Genomic DNA, 15,691 nt, shown 5'->3' on the forward strand with positions numbered 1-15,691 from the left:
ACAAAATGTCGATTCATTTAAGTCCCATTTAAGGTAATTGTAGAAAAACGGTAGATTATTTTATAGTTTATATTTTATTTATTTATTATTATTTATTAAGTATACTGTGCGCAACTATTTTGACTCAAAACAGTTATTTTTCAAATTGAACAAACAAATTGTTTATTGAGTTTCCCTAAATTAACATTTTGTTCATTGGAGCGAATATACCAGGGATGGCGAACCTATGTCACGCGTGTCACGGAGTGACACGCTTGCATTATTTCAGGGACACGCCAATTTAAAATATAATTCATAATTTTTACTTCACTTTCCAAAAAAATAATTGATAATTTGAAATTATCTTATTATTGGAATATATCGTAAGATATTGTAATCTGTACTTTCCATTTCCTAAGATCGTAAACGTTTAGATTAGATTATCAATAACTTCGTTTTTCGCGTTTAGGTACAACGTACAACGTAGGTACAACAGAACAGTCAACAGATAACAGATAGTTTCATATGCCCATTTTGATTTGACACGCAGTTATCAAAAGGTTCGCCATCCCTGGAATATACCATAATTCTGACGATGTGTTGGTGTTTAGAACGTTTTTTACACACAAGTTAAGATAAAGAAATAATCTATTTGCACAATAATATATTATATTCAATAGAATAGACTGTACGCCATTTATAACATAGACATTTAGTCAATTCTAGCGCATTCGTCCTATTTATCTTTTTAACTTAACGACCGTCTTCGTTTGAATTAGCTGTTACTTTTTAATTCAATGGATTTAATTATTTAAAATAAACGAGTACAGACGATTTGGCTGATAGAACACTCAATAATACCGATGTTTGAGTGAATGGAATTAACTCTTGTCAATTCAGTTAAACGATAATGAATACATTTACTGCTGAATAAATTCTATCGGGCTTACGCACCACACACCTTCTGTGGTATATTCTATGTTTTGTTTTTGGCCAAACAGCGAATAAAAATATACTAATAAAAACGATAAACAAATGTTTTTCATTTTGCGAAACAAACCTAGAAATGTCCTCGAACGATGGGACACCCCGCCGACAACCCTTATATTATACATAGGTACGCGTATGTATGTTTTGTGAGAAATATAATATAATATATGTATAAGTAGTTTTCTTTATACACATATTGTTCGCATTTCATGTGGTTAAGTATATTTTTTCCTACATTCGTTAAGAATATAATATACGTAGGTACTCATTTCATCTCTGCTGCAGCACAATGCCACAACGTTGGCAAAACTCGAACAAATTGCGGTATTTTAGCAATAATTGGACGTCAGGGGGCTCTGTAATGGTGATATAGGGAGGGGGATCGAGACGCGACGCCGGTGCCAATTATTACTAGTGAAAAAAAAAATAGAATTAGTCATGAACAAAAAAAAAAGAAAAAAGCTTGAACCGAAGAAAAGAGAGCGTGTTCGAGTGGTCGTTGCGCTCGTGCAGCAGTTCAGTTTGTCCTCCTGGGATGTGGGCCATTAAACCTACCCCGACATTATGTGTGTGTGAATGAGTGTGTATATGCATGAAGTGCATGCGGTTTCCTCCCATGTATTTTTTTCACGACTCTCCACCAAACGGGTCAATTACCGACGATTTGTTGTTTTTAAGAGCACTGTGGCCGTCATTCGCGACGAAGCCACTTTAGACCATTCGATATCATTATTATTATTATTATGAGTTCTATAATCGCTTGCCCTCGTGGTGATATATACAATAATGTACGCGTTTGTATCGTTCGATCACTCATCATCGAAATAATATGCAGTATGCACGCTTGTATATCATCTGCGAGAAATTATATTTACACTGCTTAAAATATAACAAAACCCTATAGTTTTCCGTATTTCTAGCCAATATATTATATGGAAATAATCTATCGTGTCCTAATTCCTGACTGACTGACTAACTGATCAACATTGAGCCTAAACTACAATAGCTAGGGTTTTGACACTTTGACAGTACCTCGTACCACCATGATGACGTTATGGTGTACTAAAAATCTAATAAAGGATTTTCCAAAATTCACATTTCAAAGAGGTGCTCACACAAGGATTTTGAGATTCATCACGATAGAAATTGACTTTTTTGTTTATAAATGTTTGCCATTGGTTACATAAAATAAAATTGTTATTATATGATCGGATATATAATTTAGACCGGAATTTGATACTTGGTCACTTTATTTTTTACCATGCTCAGTTATTGGTAAAATCATAATCGCATATTTATTTATTTCTTCTAGCAATTTGTTACCCATAAGAAAAAAGTTTCTTATATTACTATATCCATCGAGATTTAAAATGAATTTCTATTTTTTTACGTTTTGAACGCATTGAATATTAAAAAACGAAATAAATAAAATTTGATTTATTTTGTTGGCATTTTTTACGGGCAAAAAAGTGCACGGCGTCAGCTAGTATATTATATAAATATATTTATATATACGTTAGTATATACTACTGTTTATTATTTTTGTATGATGCCAAGTTTAAAGATATAATAATGGCTTTGATGAATTGAAGTTTTATAGTAATTACTTAAAATGTTATAATTTGTAAAAATTTCCCAAGTATAATAAGTAGATACATAGTATAATACAAGAATAAACATGACATTTACTTTATATAATATAATGCAAAAGTAGTATTAAGGAAATTATCTTTAGTACATAAAGTTTAAGGTCTCAGAAACCATTCATTCTAATTTCAATTGAGATGCATCAACATCCTCAAAAAAAATAATCTGCTTAACGATTGACAGTTAAAAAGGGTCTGGTTAAAAATATTGTGCACCATATGGATGCGATACACTGGATACATAGTTAAGCCTGTAACGTGTATAATGTATATCCAAATATGTGTATAATGTGTATAATAATAATATTTGCACGGCCCCGTCGCCAGTTATATTGCGGAGGAGAGAACTCGTCGGTGAGAAGACAGTGCACGGCGGTGGTGGTTGAAATAAAAGGTACATATATATATAATAACGGCGGTGGGGCGACCATCAGGGCGTGGAAAATTATTGCGGATTGGTCGGAAAACGCGTCGCGGGAAAACATGGCCGAGCCGGGAAAGCCTAAAACATTGATCCGTATCGACAGGGTGGCGGCGGTGGCGCCGGCGGCCTTGGGGCCATATTTTCCCCTCGATTTCCGGTGGAAAAACACTTCCTCCACCTAAACCTACGGTAAATAACAACACGTGAAACTCGTGGACTGCTATACACGATATACTACGATATAGTATACCTGTGTGTATCGCTTGGATATTATTTGTCCGTTTCGCTCATAACACGATATTTTGGAAGGACGTATTATATTTTGTTTGAAAAAAAAACATTTAGTTACATTTCGTTTTTCCTGCTGCATGACTCCAATCGATATATAACTATGATTATATACGTATCTATAGTTTTTGCAGAAGACCGATAATTGTGAACCGACGTACGGAACACCAACATATTATAGTATGTTTACCATTATACGAATGACCATCGATTCTAAATTGATTTAAGAGATTAATTTGCATAATAATATCATATTAACTATTAGGTAGGTACATCGATTTCTCGTACATGGTGTATGATGTACCTACCTAGGTATATAATACTCAGCAGCTATTGCAAAACAGTTTTATTAATTTTTTATTTCATAACATGTGACCCAAGCTGGGTTGGTACGTTATATTTAGTGTTATTGCATTTATATACGCATGTTTCCAAAGAATGTTACTTTATACATACGATAATATTCGTAATATTATATTTACGTGCGCGTGCAGTCACTTGGTTGACGGATTGCGACACGGTGTAGTCATATATAATATGTATATGTATATACTCTAGAAAATTCGTCGTAAACAGGGGTCAAGCGTCCGAAGCCCCAAGTCGGGTCATCTGTCATCGCTGGCTTACATAAACGTCAACGGTAATGTTTCCCTAAAAAAATAATAAAAAAATAAAACGAAATTGTACATAATATTATATTATTATATATTATTGCTCCCACACCCTATATATTATATATACTACTGCGGGGGAGTGTTGCGATTGAAAGTCTTCTGTTTAGGGTTGTTGTCCGGTGTCGGGTGTGCATGGACGGAAGCCCGTTGCTTAGTGTACGCGCCACGTTTTGCGCTCTGTAATTTTGCGGACTACGAAATAATAATAATAATAACAAAGAGAAGGAATTCCTCTTTTAAACTTTATACGGCCATTGTGGCATTGTCATTTAAATAAGATATGACTATATATTTTATGGTTATAGAAATGTCTTTCGCCACCCATTCCACCGCAATAGGTTACGGACAAAGAAACTTTCCCGTCCGGCGCCAATTAGTTTTAAATTATTCCCACACCCCTTTCTGAAAATGCACCCCGGAGATTTTTCGCTTTTTTATTTTTTCATTTTTTTTCTCGCGTAAAACTCCTCAGTAACCGCAAATAATAGGCTCGTCAAAATTTAAGGCCCATTGTTGAAACCGCTACTTCCAAAGCCCACGACGAACGAGTTTAATCGTATTTTACATTGAAAAAACCCCACCGTTAATTAAAAGGCTCGACGCCGTGCGTTCGAATTGAAATCATTTTACAACGATGACTTTAAATTAAATCCAACAAATGTAATCGTTAGTTACAATGGTCTAATGTATTACGTTCTTGAACCACACCATGAAAATTATTTAAAGAGAAATATTTTTATTTATATAATAAAAACTGTTATTTCTCATGTAATTGTTTTTAATTAAATAAGTAATAACTAATAAATGAACAGTACTTGCGTTAGTACTATAATAGTTCACTAAAAGGGGAGTTTTTGAAGAAATCAATATTATTACATAATAATTATATCTTTCATACATTTTTTTTTATCCAACTCCCATACTTATCCATGATGTAAGGTATACATTTTATATTTTACAAATATACACCTAAATAAAAAATAAACACAGTTTACCCAGAAATATGTTTTAGTAAAAAACATAATTATCTAAAACGTGTATTACACTCATATTTTTTTGGTTGGAAAAATTAAGTAATACTATTTTTTCATCTATTTAAGATTTAATCCATAAAATATATATATATAAACGCGGTACTGGAGGCTTGTGTAAATAGCGGCACAGACATCAAACACGCAAGATTATCGAACCGCTCTTAGTGGATCTGCAGATAGACATTTCTGTTAAATATATATAAAAAATATATAAGGTAAAATACGAAGAAAAAAAACCAGTAGAGTAAAAAATAATAATAAATAATAATAATAATAATAAAAAAATCGGTTTTCCGTGGCGTGCGTATATATATAATATGATATATACTCACCGCCGCCGCAGCCGTGTGTCCCGAGTCAAACGCAGGCTGACGTATCAAAACCACTCGCCCCGGTTATTCGGTTTCCAGTCGGATGGTCCAGAAGAATGTCGCCCATAATAAAGATCAGCTGATTAGCCCATCTGGCGTTGGCATAGGCCTCGCGCAATAATGAATTCTCCGCTGCAGCCTCCGTACAATATATACACACATATTGTACACACGCGCATATATACACAGTGCACACCCCTGCACCCTCCGCCCAATGCCGCAGCGTTAGTGCACACGAGTATAGATTTTAGATTCATCCCTCGCACTCTTTAACACATTATTATATTACAAATTATACCGTCGACCAGATTACACGGGCCTAATACTATTAAAATCCATACGCCCCCCCCCTACCCATAGCTGGACGCCCGATGTAGCCCGCCGACGTTTCTAAATTTACTCGCGTGCATGCGAAAACTCGGCCGTCCGGAAAACTTTGTCGTTCGCAGGCCCGACCCCTACGCGCCCATGTATACCATGTACATACCAGGTATATGTATGTATATATTTTACATGTACCGTCGCCTCTATACATTATATATGCGTACACAGCTCCTGCTGCTGTCTCTCGCGACATTTTTAAGCTTTTCGCGGGGTCCGTCGCCGCACATAATCGAATCCAGCATATTTTTTGTCCCCGTTTGAAATTTTCCTTAATCCTCTACCCTTTATACAACGTGTGTATATTTGATTTTTTCGTCCTAGCCCCCCCGCCGACCAGGGCCCCGTACGCCGCTGTTTAATCGTATCAATTCGAAACCGCGCCGGCCGATCTATATAATATAATATTATATTGGGCCCCCAATCCCCTGATCCCGTTTCACGCTGTGGTCACGCCGTCGCCTCTACTATCGTAAATAATATTATATCGAACGCATGATTTACAAATTTTTAATTTTTTATAACGTATTGTGATTGACAAAAGATTCCTGTTCGCGGGCAACTGACTGCAGGATCAGCGATTATTCCATTATAATAATATATTATATTATATTATTTAGTCTTCTATTCTTCCATATGACATGCCCATCTGGTATCGCAAAGAAAACTTAGTTTTAATATATTATAGAGAAATAACATGTGTATTGTATAGAGAGAAAAATATAGATTTTAATATTTTATAAATAATGTTTATTCTATTAATGCATAACCAAAAAAAAGGTGACGGTTCACCATTATACTTTGAAATATATTATTGTGCTATAAATAGAGCATATTTTGTACACTATGCCACTATATATTATATAATATAATATGAAACATTAAACATTAGGTACTATATTATGGTTCTCCTATCTATCGTTAATGCACGGTGAATACCCCACACCAATACTTCAATGTAATGAATATTCCATAATATTATAGATACTATTTTAACATTTGGTTGAATATTCGGTTTGAACATTTAAGTGTAACACAATACGTTTTTCGTAAAATAATACTCGTATGCTGTTCGTCAAAATAATATGATGCATTTTTATCGACATTTATTTGATGTAGGTAGGTAGGTAGGTAGTATTACGATGTTCGACTGAAAATTATTGTATTGTATATTATTTCTATATGTATTACATCGTCGGTATACGTGGTATGGTATTTCTACATCCTGCTTATATACATACCTACACACTCTTCATGTACAAAATGTGACATAACGATTATTGGGGGAGGTGGTGGGAGGGTGTACAATTTAAAGGTGTACGGAAAATATTTTTTTTTAATTTAAGATTATGCGTGGCATCGAAAAATATCTATAATTTGCATGCACAATATGACGGGATCGAGAGCTGTTGAAGCCATTCAAACATGACTTATACACGCGTTGCTTAGTCGTTCGAACTACCCGGAATGTTTTAATACATTTTAATCGCTGTCTGTACGATATCCAATCTCGACAAAAATACAAATTGTTGGTACTTAGTTAAGCAAACACATCCTTCAGTGCACATCCAACATATGTTCCTCTCTCTATACGTGTCTCTCTTTCTCTCTCTCTCTCTCTCTCGTCCACAACGAATATATCACGTGGATAACAAGTGTATAATATTATACGCTATACCTACGTATATTGATTATTATACGTATTTACAATACACACTACGTATAATATTATGTACAGTGTACATGTATATATAACATTATGTGTGTAACTACGCAGACTTCGAGAACCGACCAGAGGTAATTTCGCTCCGTTCGGCGATTTAGAACAAGGCGAACACTGTTCGTCTGAGTGCACACGGTCGCACAATCGCAATCCACCGTCGCCGTCGCCCCTATATCATATACAATATATTACACTCGTGTATGTATGTATTATATATATAAATATTGTCACAGATTTTATTGTCGCACACGCGTCACACGCCTCACGAGTCATACGTGTGACGGATCAATGGACGTACGTACGTACGCTTGCACGTACGCTAAAATCTGCTCTCCGACACATTGTTTTCTCTCCCCGAAATGCTGCCAACATATTATGATATAATATCGTACAACGGTGCACATCACACTCACACGTACGTTCGTATGTGCGTGTGCGTGTTGTTGTCAATTTATTGTCACACTGTTACAGTGACCAAGTTACCGCTGCTTTGCCGTTTAGGTAGATACTTATATAGTTTACAATATTAATATTATAATCATCATAATACACCTGATGTACGAGTAAAAAAATTACCTGATTACCTGACGAATGATGTCTATAATATATTGAGATAAAAAAAAAGTTATATAAGACAAATAAATAATAAAATTAGATTGTTTTGCTCAAACTACTACCTAGATCAGGTTCCATTTTATAAGAATCTGCAAATTCTAATAAATTTGTTTTTTGATAAATGACAATGATATACTTTGACTATTGATATTTAGTCGATAATCGTTATGACTTATGTGCATAATGCTCGGACAATGTAGGTAGGTACCTACATAATATTGCGTAGGTACGTTATTCTATTTTTATCACTAATATTGGACATAGTTCGTAGCAGGAACTAAAAGAATAATTAAAAATATAAAAAGCGTACTGTTTTTTTATACATACCATCGCTTTAATCACTTTATGGTTTTTTTTGTTTTCATTTATTACTAGTTTTTTTATTTCTCATATCACTTTTTTATATTATTTAATGAGGCGAAAAATTGTTTTAATAATTTATACGATGTTATTACACATTAACTGTTGTGCGCTATTAAACCATCCGATCCGCCACTAAATTATAAGCAATATAATACATATTAGGTTTATAATATTATATATATAGGCTTCTGTCAAAATTTACCCCTCGTAGCATAGGTACACTACACGAGAAACATTATAGTATCGGAATTGTATTATAACGGTTCGATTTCAAACACATTTCCGTTTATATAATAATATAATAAATAAGTTCATGTTGTGAATATTATAATATGCATCACAATATTAGGACGAAGAGTTTTTTTCCACAAATAGTACCTATAGGTATACGCAATATCAATTAGGTTTGCTGCCGGCTACGCACCTAATTTTATATTAATAATATAATTATGAAAATTTATTAATTTTCAATTATGAAAAAGGCATCAAGATCTCTCCGCTGGTTCAAAAGCGGTTTTGGTAAAAAAAAAAACAATTTAAACGAAAAACGTTCATCTCGAGAGCCACACACACATATATATAGATGTACGTCTTGACGAGTATAGCCATATATATATAATATGTACACGACGAAGCCGCCGCCCGGAGGCAGTAAAATGGTGGTCTTTCGTTGTTAATTTTCGCTGAACGCGCGGCCGCCCCACTGCTGAAGCTCGTTACCTCTCCTCTACCACCGCCGGCGGATACGCGACCTCGTATATTACACTTGTTATTTAACTGCCGCGCGTATATATTTTATAAATATATATATATATACACATCTCTGCCTGCCGGGTCCGCGTTGTTTTTATCCCGTAGGATTTATGTCTCCGCTGTCACTGGCAATTCACCCCGTGTGTATATATATATATACAGCGTATACAACCCCCGCCGCTACACGACTCACCATCCCTCCGTCGATTGGTTGTCGCGGCGACACGACGCTCGTGAGCCCGCGAGAAAGAGGAGAGGAGAGCTCGCGCGCAGACTTACGCAGCCGTTTACGTAACGCAATTACACTTAACGAGTACGACGCGTTTCACGGTCCAAAAACCTTTAGTCTTTCGGGCCACCCTCTACATATGTATATATATATTATAAACCAGTATCATATAGTAATATATATAATATATATAATATATATAATCTCACTATCCTTCACTCTTCTCTCGTGTATACCTATATATATATGAGTAATTCCTTTTTTTCCCTCCCTTACGCGTTCGGTCGAGGGGACATAGCGCCTCCGAGCGCGTCTCTCCGACTAGGATGTTGCAGCGTATATCCACATACCCCGATGCGGAAGTCATGTCGTAACCAGATTAGAATTTTCGTCAAACCTGACGGCCATCGTGACTGTGGTTCAGAAAATTCCGACGTTTTAATTCACTTATGTCGCCAAGTCAACCCGCCCGACTCGGCTGCAGCTAATGGACCCGGTGCCAGTTTTTAAAATTTTCCGCAATTCTATAAAATCGGAAAATCGGAAAATTAGATTTTATATTTTAGTTGCCATTTTAATTATAATACTTTTCCATTAATCTATAGATACTGCCTGATACCTATTTAGTAGGGCTGTTGATAGGATGTATTATATCGAAAAAAATTATTAACGGAAATAATTCTCAGGCCTTGTAGAATTGTCGGATTTTGATAACAATTTTTTTATCTGAAAGAAGAATACTTCCTACAGGCCGCGTCAAACTTTAATTTTTTATTTTATTTCAAATAATGGTATAATTTAATTTTAAAAAAATAACCGATTAAAATTGTATTATTCTTAAAGATTTATTTTGAAGTTAGAGATTAAAATATTTAAAAGCGGAGTTCGATTCGACCTGTAGAATATTACCCTCTGTTAGTTAAAAAAAATCATCAAATTTGGTTGATTCTAAAAAAGATTCTAAGATTTCCGTATAGCCTAATTTTGTGTACAAAATTTCATTGGCACCGGGTGCCTTAATAATACAATACTATTATTATAATTTACTGACAGTAATATTACAAGCGGAAATGTCCACGTTTGAACGTAATTGTATAGTACCTAATTATCGGTTGTTGTAGTATTATTATTTTTATTTTAAAATAAAACTTTGTTCATCTTATAATTTATAATCTTGGAATTTAAAATTTTAATTGTATATAATAAAATGGTAATGGAGGTGCAAGTGTTGGATTGCTGGAGAATTTTCAAAATTAAATCTCTAAACAATAATACGTAATTTAGTAAAATACTTGCATGGTGGTACTAGGTCTGCATATGCTCTGGTTTGTTGGTGTGTGGGTGTGGAGGTGTGCAGGAGGTACGCGTAATAATATGTATTATATAAATAAAAATAGTATAGACGAATAAAAGAAACTCTGGTTATCAGCGGAGCTGAAAAACAAACAAAATATATTCTCCATCCCCCTTTTCTTTTACTTTTAATTTTAAAAAGCTCGCAATTACTGCACATAAAACAACTAGAAAATATTGCAGTGTGCACGCAACAACCCCGTCGACCCTGTTTTCCTTTTTATTTTTTCTAAACGCTCTCCTTTAGCGCAAAATGTTTGTTTTATTATGTTTGCTCAATGACTTGGCCAGCCAATACTTCATTATACGGCGGCGGCGGCAGCGGTCGATGCCACCCTTCGGCCTGTCCCGCCGCCGTTGCATTTGTCCAAATTAACACACCGATTTGCGCACGGACAATGCATGCGAACTGATTAAAACAAATTTTTTTCGTCCTCCCACCGCCACCGCCGTCGTAGCGATTTCTCCAGTCGACCGCGTCTCTTCACTCTACGCGCACAACCTATATATATATTATAACACGCGTGTTTACACGCGATAATCAAAACGTACGCACGTTGAATATAATACACGACTGAGCGTAACAATAATAATAATTGCACTTGATGACGACGATAATAATAATAATAATAGTAATAAGTACTAATAACAATAACCCAGAACATTATTGTCACGAAAATTAAATTTAAAAACCCATATATACAAACAGTTCTAGCTGTTTTGGACGGGTCACGTGATTCCTGCAGGTTATTAGTCACCGTAACGATATTTTATAAATGTTATGATATAAATGAGTTAAATCTAAAGCAAAAATATAAAATCACGTTTTTATATACAGTATATATATACGACAAGTGTTACGTATTATAAAAGTTTTATCGATATTACCAACGACTATATTCGGCGCAAATAACAGACAATTTTTATTAATATCTGATCAGAATTAAGTCCCACATATATTAATAGTGTTAAGTTTGTTAACTATCTGAACCTTTTAGAGAATAACTTTAGAAGGACTCAAATGTACATATGGGTCTTATGGAGACTTAATAGTTATTCCAGGGGCGCCATTTGGGGGGGGGGGGCAGGGTGTGCACTCGCACACTCTGTAATTATTTTGTTTTCCACAATTGGCCTAGGCCTAATTAATACTATGGCCAGATGGCCTTCAGTTTGCCAATCTTTAATTTTGCATGCACCACAGCTATTCACTGATAATCATAAATAATATTATAATATTGTGTTCTTTAATTTGATAATTGATAAATTGATATCGGTATCACTTTATCCACTGGCACACACAAATATGTGTAAATGGTAAGTGGCTACTGACAGGGGCGGACTGGCTATTTTTGGCCCGGGGTGCAAAATTAATTAGGGGCCCGTATTTTTTTTTCAAACCTACCTAAATTAGGAAAGAGCCCTTAGTTTTATAAGTAAACATAAAAAAAAAATTAAGAATAACATGTTGTTTATTTGTAGAGATGTTGAAATATGTTATTTTATTTTTATTTTGTATAATACCGTATTATACCAGTATTATACCTTATACCGACTGTGGTAATCGAGGGCCCGGATCATATATACAAACGGGGGCCCGGGGTGCTACTTGGTGTATAGCACCCTGGGACAGTATGCCCCTGGTTACTGATAGACAAAAGACATAATAATAATAATATGCATTTATTCTATCTAAAAATATCTTTACAATACACTATACAGTATATACACAGAATGTATGAACGGTAAAATGTAATGTGTTAACTATAAAAATATGTTTTTGATACTGTAATGAATCTGTAATGAAAAACTGAAAACTCTAGAAACGTTTTTTTAACGATTGGCCTGGAGGTGGGAAAAAATTGGCCTCTTTAATTGTTTGCACACTTTAAAAAAAAACTGAAATGGCGCCCCTGAGTTATTCCTTCAACTTCTAAGCCATCCCATCACATTATTATATTATAATATAGGTTACTATTTTAAATTATGATAACAATATACGCATTTTCAAAAATTATACACAATACACTATAAGTCAGCTGTAACGAGAAAATAACGTTATAAAGGTCAGCACATTATTATAAATACCACTTATTGTGTTTCACAGGTGTCGTCCATCAACCGGGTGCTGAGGAACTTGGCCGCACAAAAGGAACACCAGGCCTCGTCGACGCACCAGCCGGGCGGTGGAAATGGCCTTAGCGGCGGTGGCGGCGGTATCGGTGGTGGCGGCGGCGCGGCAGAGTCTGTGTACGACAAGCTTCGCATGTTCAACGGACAAACGGGTTGGCCATGGTACGCAGCACCGCCACCACCACCACCACCTTCGGCTGGCGGCCCACCCGTGCACGGTGGCGCGCCGTCACCGCACCATCCGGCACTGGTCGGCTCGGCTGGCCACCATCCGGGAAACCCAGCGGCCGCCTCGCTGGCCACGGCCACCACGGCGTCGCTCACCGCCGTGTCCAGGGACGATATCCAGAGGAGAGGTGAGCACCGCCGGCAAAGATCGGTCAATTATTTTATTTATATTTTACGTGATGGGAGTCGATTTTTCTTCATAATTTTATCGTTCGCATTTAGTGTTTTTGAAACAAATGTTTTCCAATTAAATCTTAAGCAAGCGTAGGGAGTATAACTTATTAGTTATGACAGACTTCAAGTTGAATAATTTTTTACAAAGACATTGGTTTACATTTTAGGTTAATTTTGCATTTTGGTGCCCTATAGTTTATTGACCTCGTATTCATATTTTTGTATTCTGAATGTTTATCTAAAAACATTAGTCATACAATTAAAATATATATAATAATTGAATGAGAATATAATTATGATTTTACGTTAAAAAAAATCATCCTGTATAGTAAAGTTTATTGGAGCTCGCGAGTTTTTAATCAGTTTTTCTTACCCCTTCGTATTCTTAACTGAACTTTGCAGGCTACACTGATGGTATTATTTTTATTACGGTTATTGTTTTTATTCCATCCAACGATTTCAGCGAAGTGATGAATAAACGTTTTATGAAAGTTAACGTCTATACATTATATTATATTATATATGTACTGTCAAAAAACTTTTAAACAAAGTTTTTTCTTCTTTTCATCTCGCTATATTAAAACAATAATTTATGTTTTAAATAATTTATAGATTAATTAGTAACTACAAAATGTATACACTATACATACAATCTGCAGTTGTAGGTATTGATTCATTTATATATTTAAAACTAATCGAGTTATGCAAAATTCACTATGAAATAATACGATTAAACTCTACACGATTATATATTATTATAAATTCTTATTGTTTTGGATTTACACTCAGTCACTAGGACGGTATTTTTAATAAAATGGGTATTAAGAAAGGCATTTATTGAAAAAATATTATAATACAGTGAAAAGCAATTAATTTTACCAAAAACTTAAAAATATTTCTCTCTATTTTTTCTCAATATTTCCATTATTATGTATGTATATATTCAATCTACATCCACTATTTTTTAAGTAAAATTCCACGCGCAATTATATACGCTGCGTTTAACTTGCTTTTTTAACACATAAAAGGACAGGACGCACACAGACGTATCAACCTTTGAAACATAATATTATATCGTCGCCCCTTCTTTAAATTACTATTTTTTTCCCCATGAAGTGATTTAAGAGCATAAATATAACATTTTATACTCAAACCGAATTTAAACATAACCCTCGAGGTCCATAATGTATATACGACATTTTTTTTGTAAATTAAATTTTATCGTTTACCTTCATATTTTTAATGAGTAAAAATACTTATTTTAATTTAAATGCATATTTTTAAACCAATTAAATGGGAAACTTTGATAATAATTAATTTCAATAAACAATTTATAATCAAATTATTAAAATGTATGATTTAGGCGCCTCACGTAAATTACATTTATGTTGTGATCAATGGTATTTTCTGTATACAATATATTTTTGTATTACGTAATAATATTATAACATTATATTCATAAGTCGTTTAGTATGTTTGGTTGCCTATTCGAAAAACATTAACTGCCCAATAATAATATGATTCCGAAAAAAAAGGTTATTATGGAACGGTTAGTAACAATAAGTTTATCAGATATTATTATTTTAGAAAATATAAAATAAAAACTTTCGGTCGTGGTTCAAAACTTTTATCCAAATTTAAACTGAAAACTGTGGTATCAGTTATTCCTGGCCCATCAGGAATATTGTTTAGTATTTAAGGCGAAACAATATAATATGAGCTATGACTTATGATACAACATTTTACGAGTATTGTTGTAAGAGTTTCTCCAAACCCATCGCCCATTATTTCGATCGTTGTAAATGTGTCCGTTATACAGAGGTCTCCGTGCGGAAGCGTCGCGTACCTACATAATAATACGAATAATAATAATAACAGCATAAAAATTTAGTTGGCCGCGGGCCGGTTCTTTTGTTTTCGCGAGCGTGCGTGATCGGCGGTGGCGGGCCACCCTCGTCGCCGACCGATCGAAATCCGGTTACGCGCGTCGGCCGCCGATTTTCCGGGAACAGTGAGGGAGCCCGCACCGCCGCCTCCACCGACCCTCCGGCTATCCACCAAACCACCACCGTCGCTCGTCCCTCAAGTCTGCAACTGTGCAATACGCGCCGAGTGCAGCAGCTGCGGCGCCCTATCGCCGTCGCCACAACGGTGTCGGTGTGGCGGAGGGGAGGCTGGGCAGGCCTTCCGGACCGGCGCGCAACCGCCACCACCGCCTGCCGACCCGTCGTCGGTCCCCTCGAGAGTTCCGATAGGCCCGCGCCGGACCGCCTTATTCCACCGTCCCTTCGACCGGGGCCGCCGTTGCCGTGAGGGTTATTTCACGCAACTCG

The 15,691-nt window shown here is 35.5% G+C and overlaps 1 protein-coding gene across 3 annotated transcripts in view; it reads left to right on the top strand.

Moving 5' to 3' along the window:
- Positions 1-15,691, top strand: part of LOC100167378 (paired box protein Pax-6) — a 46,606-nt gene that overhangs the window by 22,079 nt on the left and 8,836 nt on the right. For all 3 annotated transcript variants that reach the window (XM_016806301.2, XM_001944211.5, XM_003246027.4), the window contains one exon: positions 12,931-13,312. In XM_016806301.2, coding sequence (XP_016661790.1) covers positions 12,931-13,312 — 382 coding nt within the window. The remainder of the gene's footprint in view (positions 1-12,930; positions 13,313-15,691) is intronic.

The sequence above is a fragment of the Acyrthosiphon pisum genome, chromosome A3, assembly GCF_005508785.2.
Source record: "Acyrthosiphon pisum isolate AL4f chromosome A3, pea_aphid_22Mar2018_4r6ur, whole genome shotgun sequence".
Taxonomy (NCBI): domain Eukaryota; kingdom Metazoa; phylum Arthropoda; class Insecta; order Hemiptera; family Aphididae; genus Acyrthosiphon; species Acyrthosiphon pisum.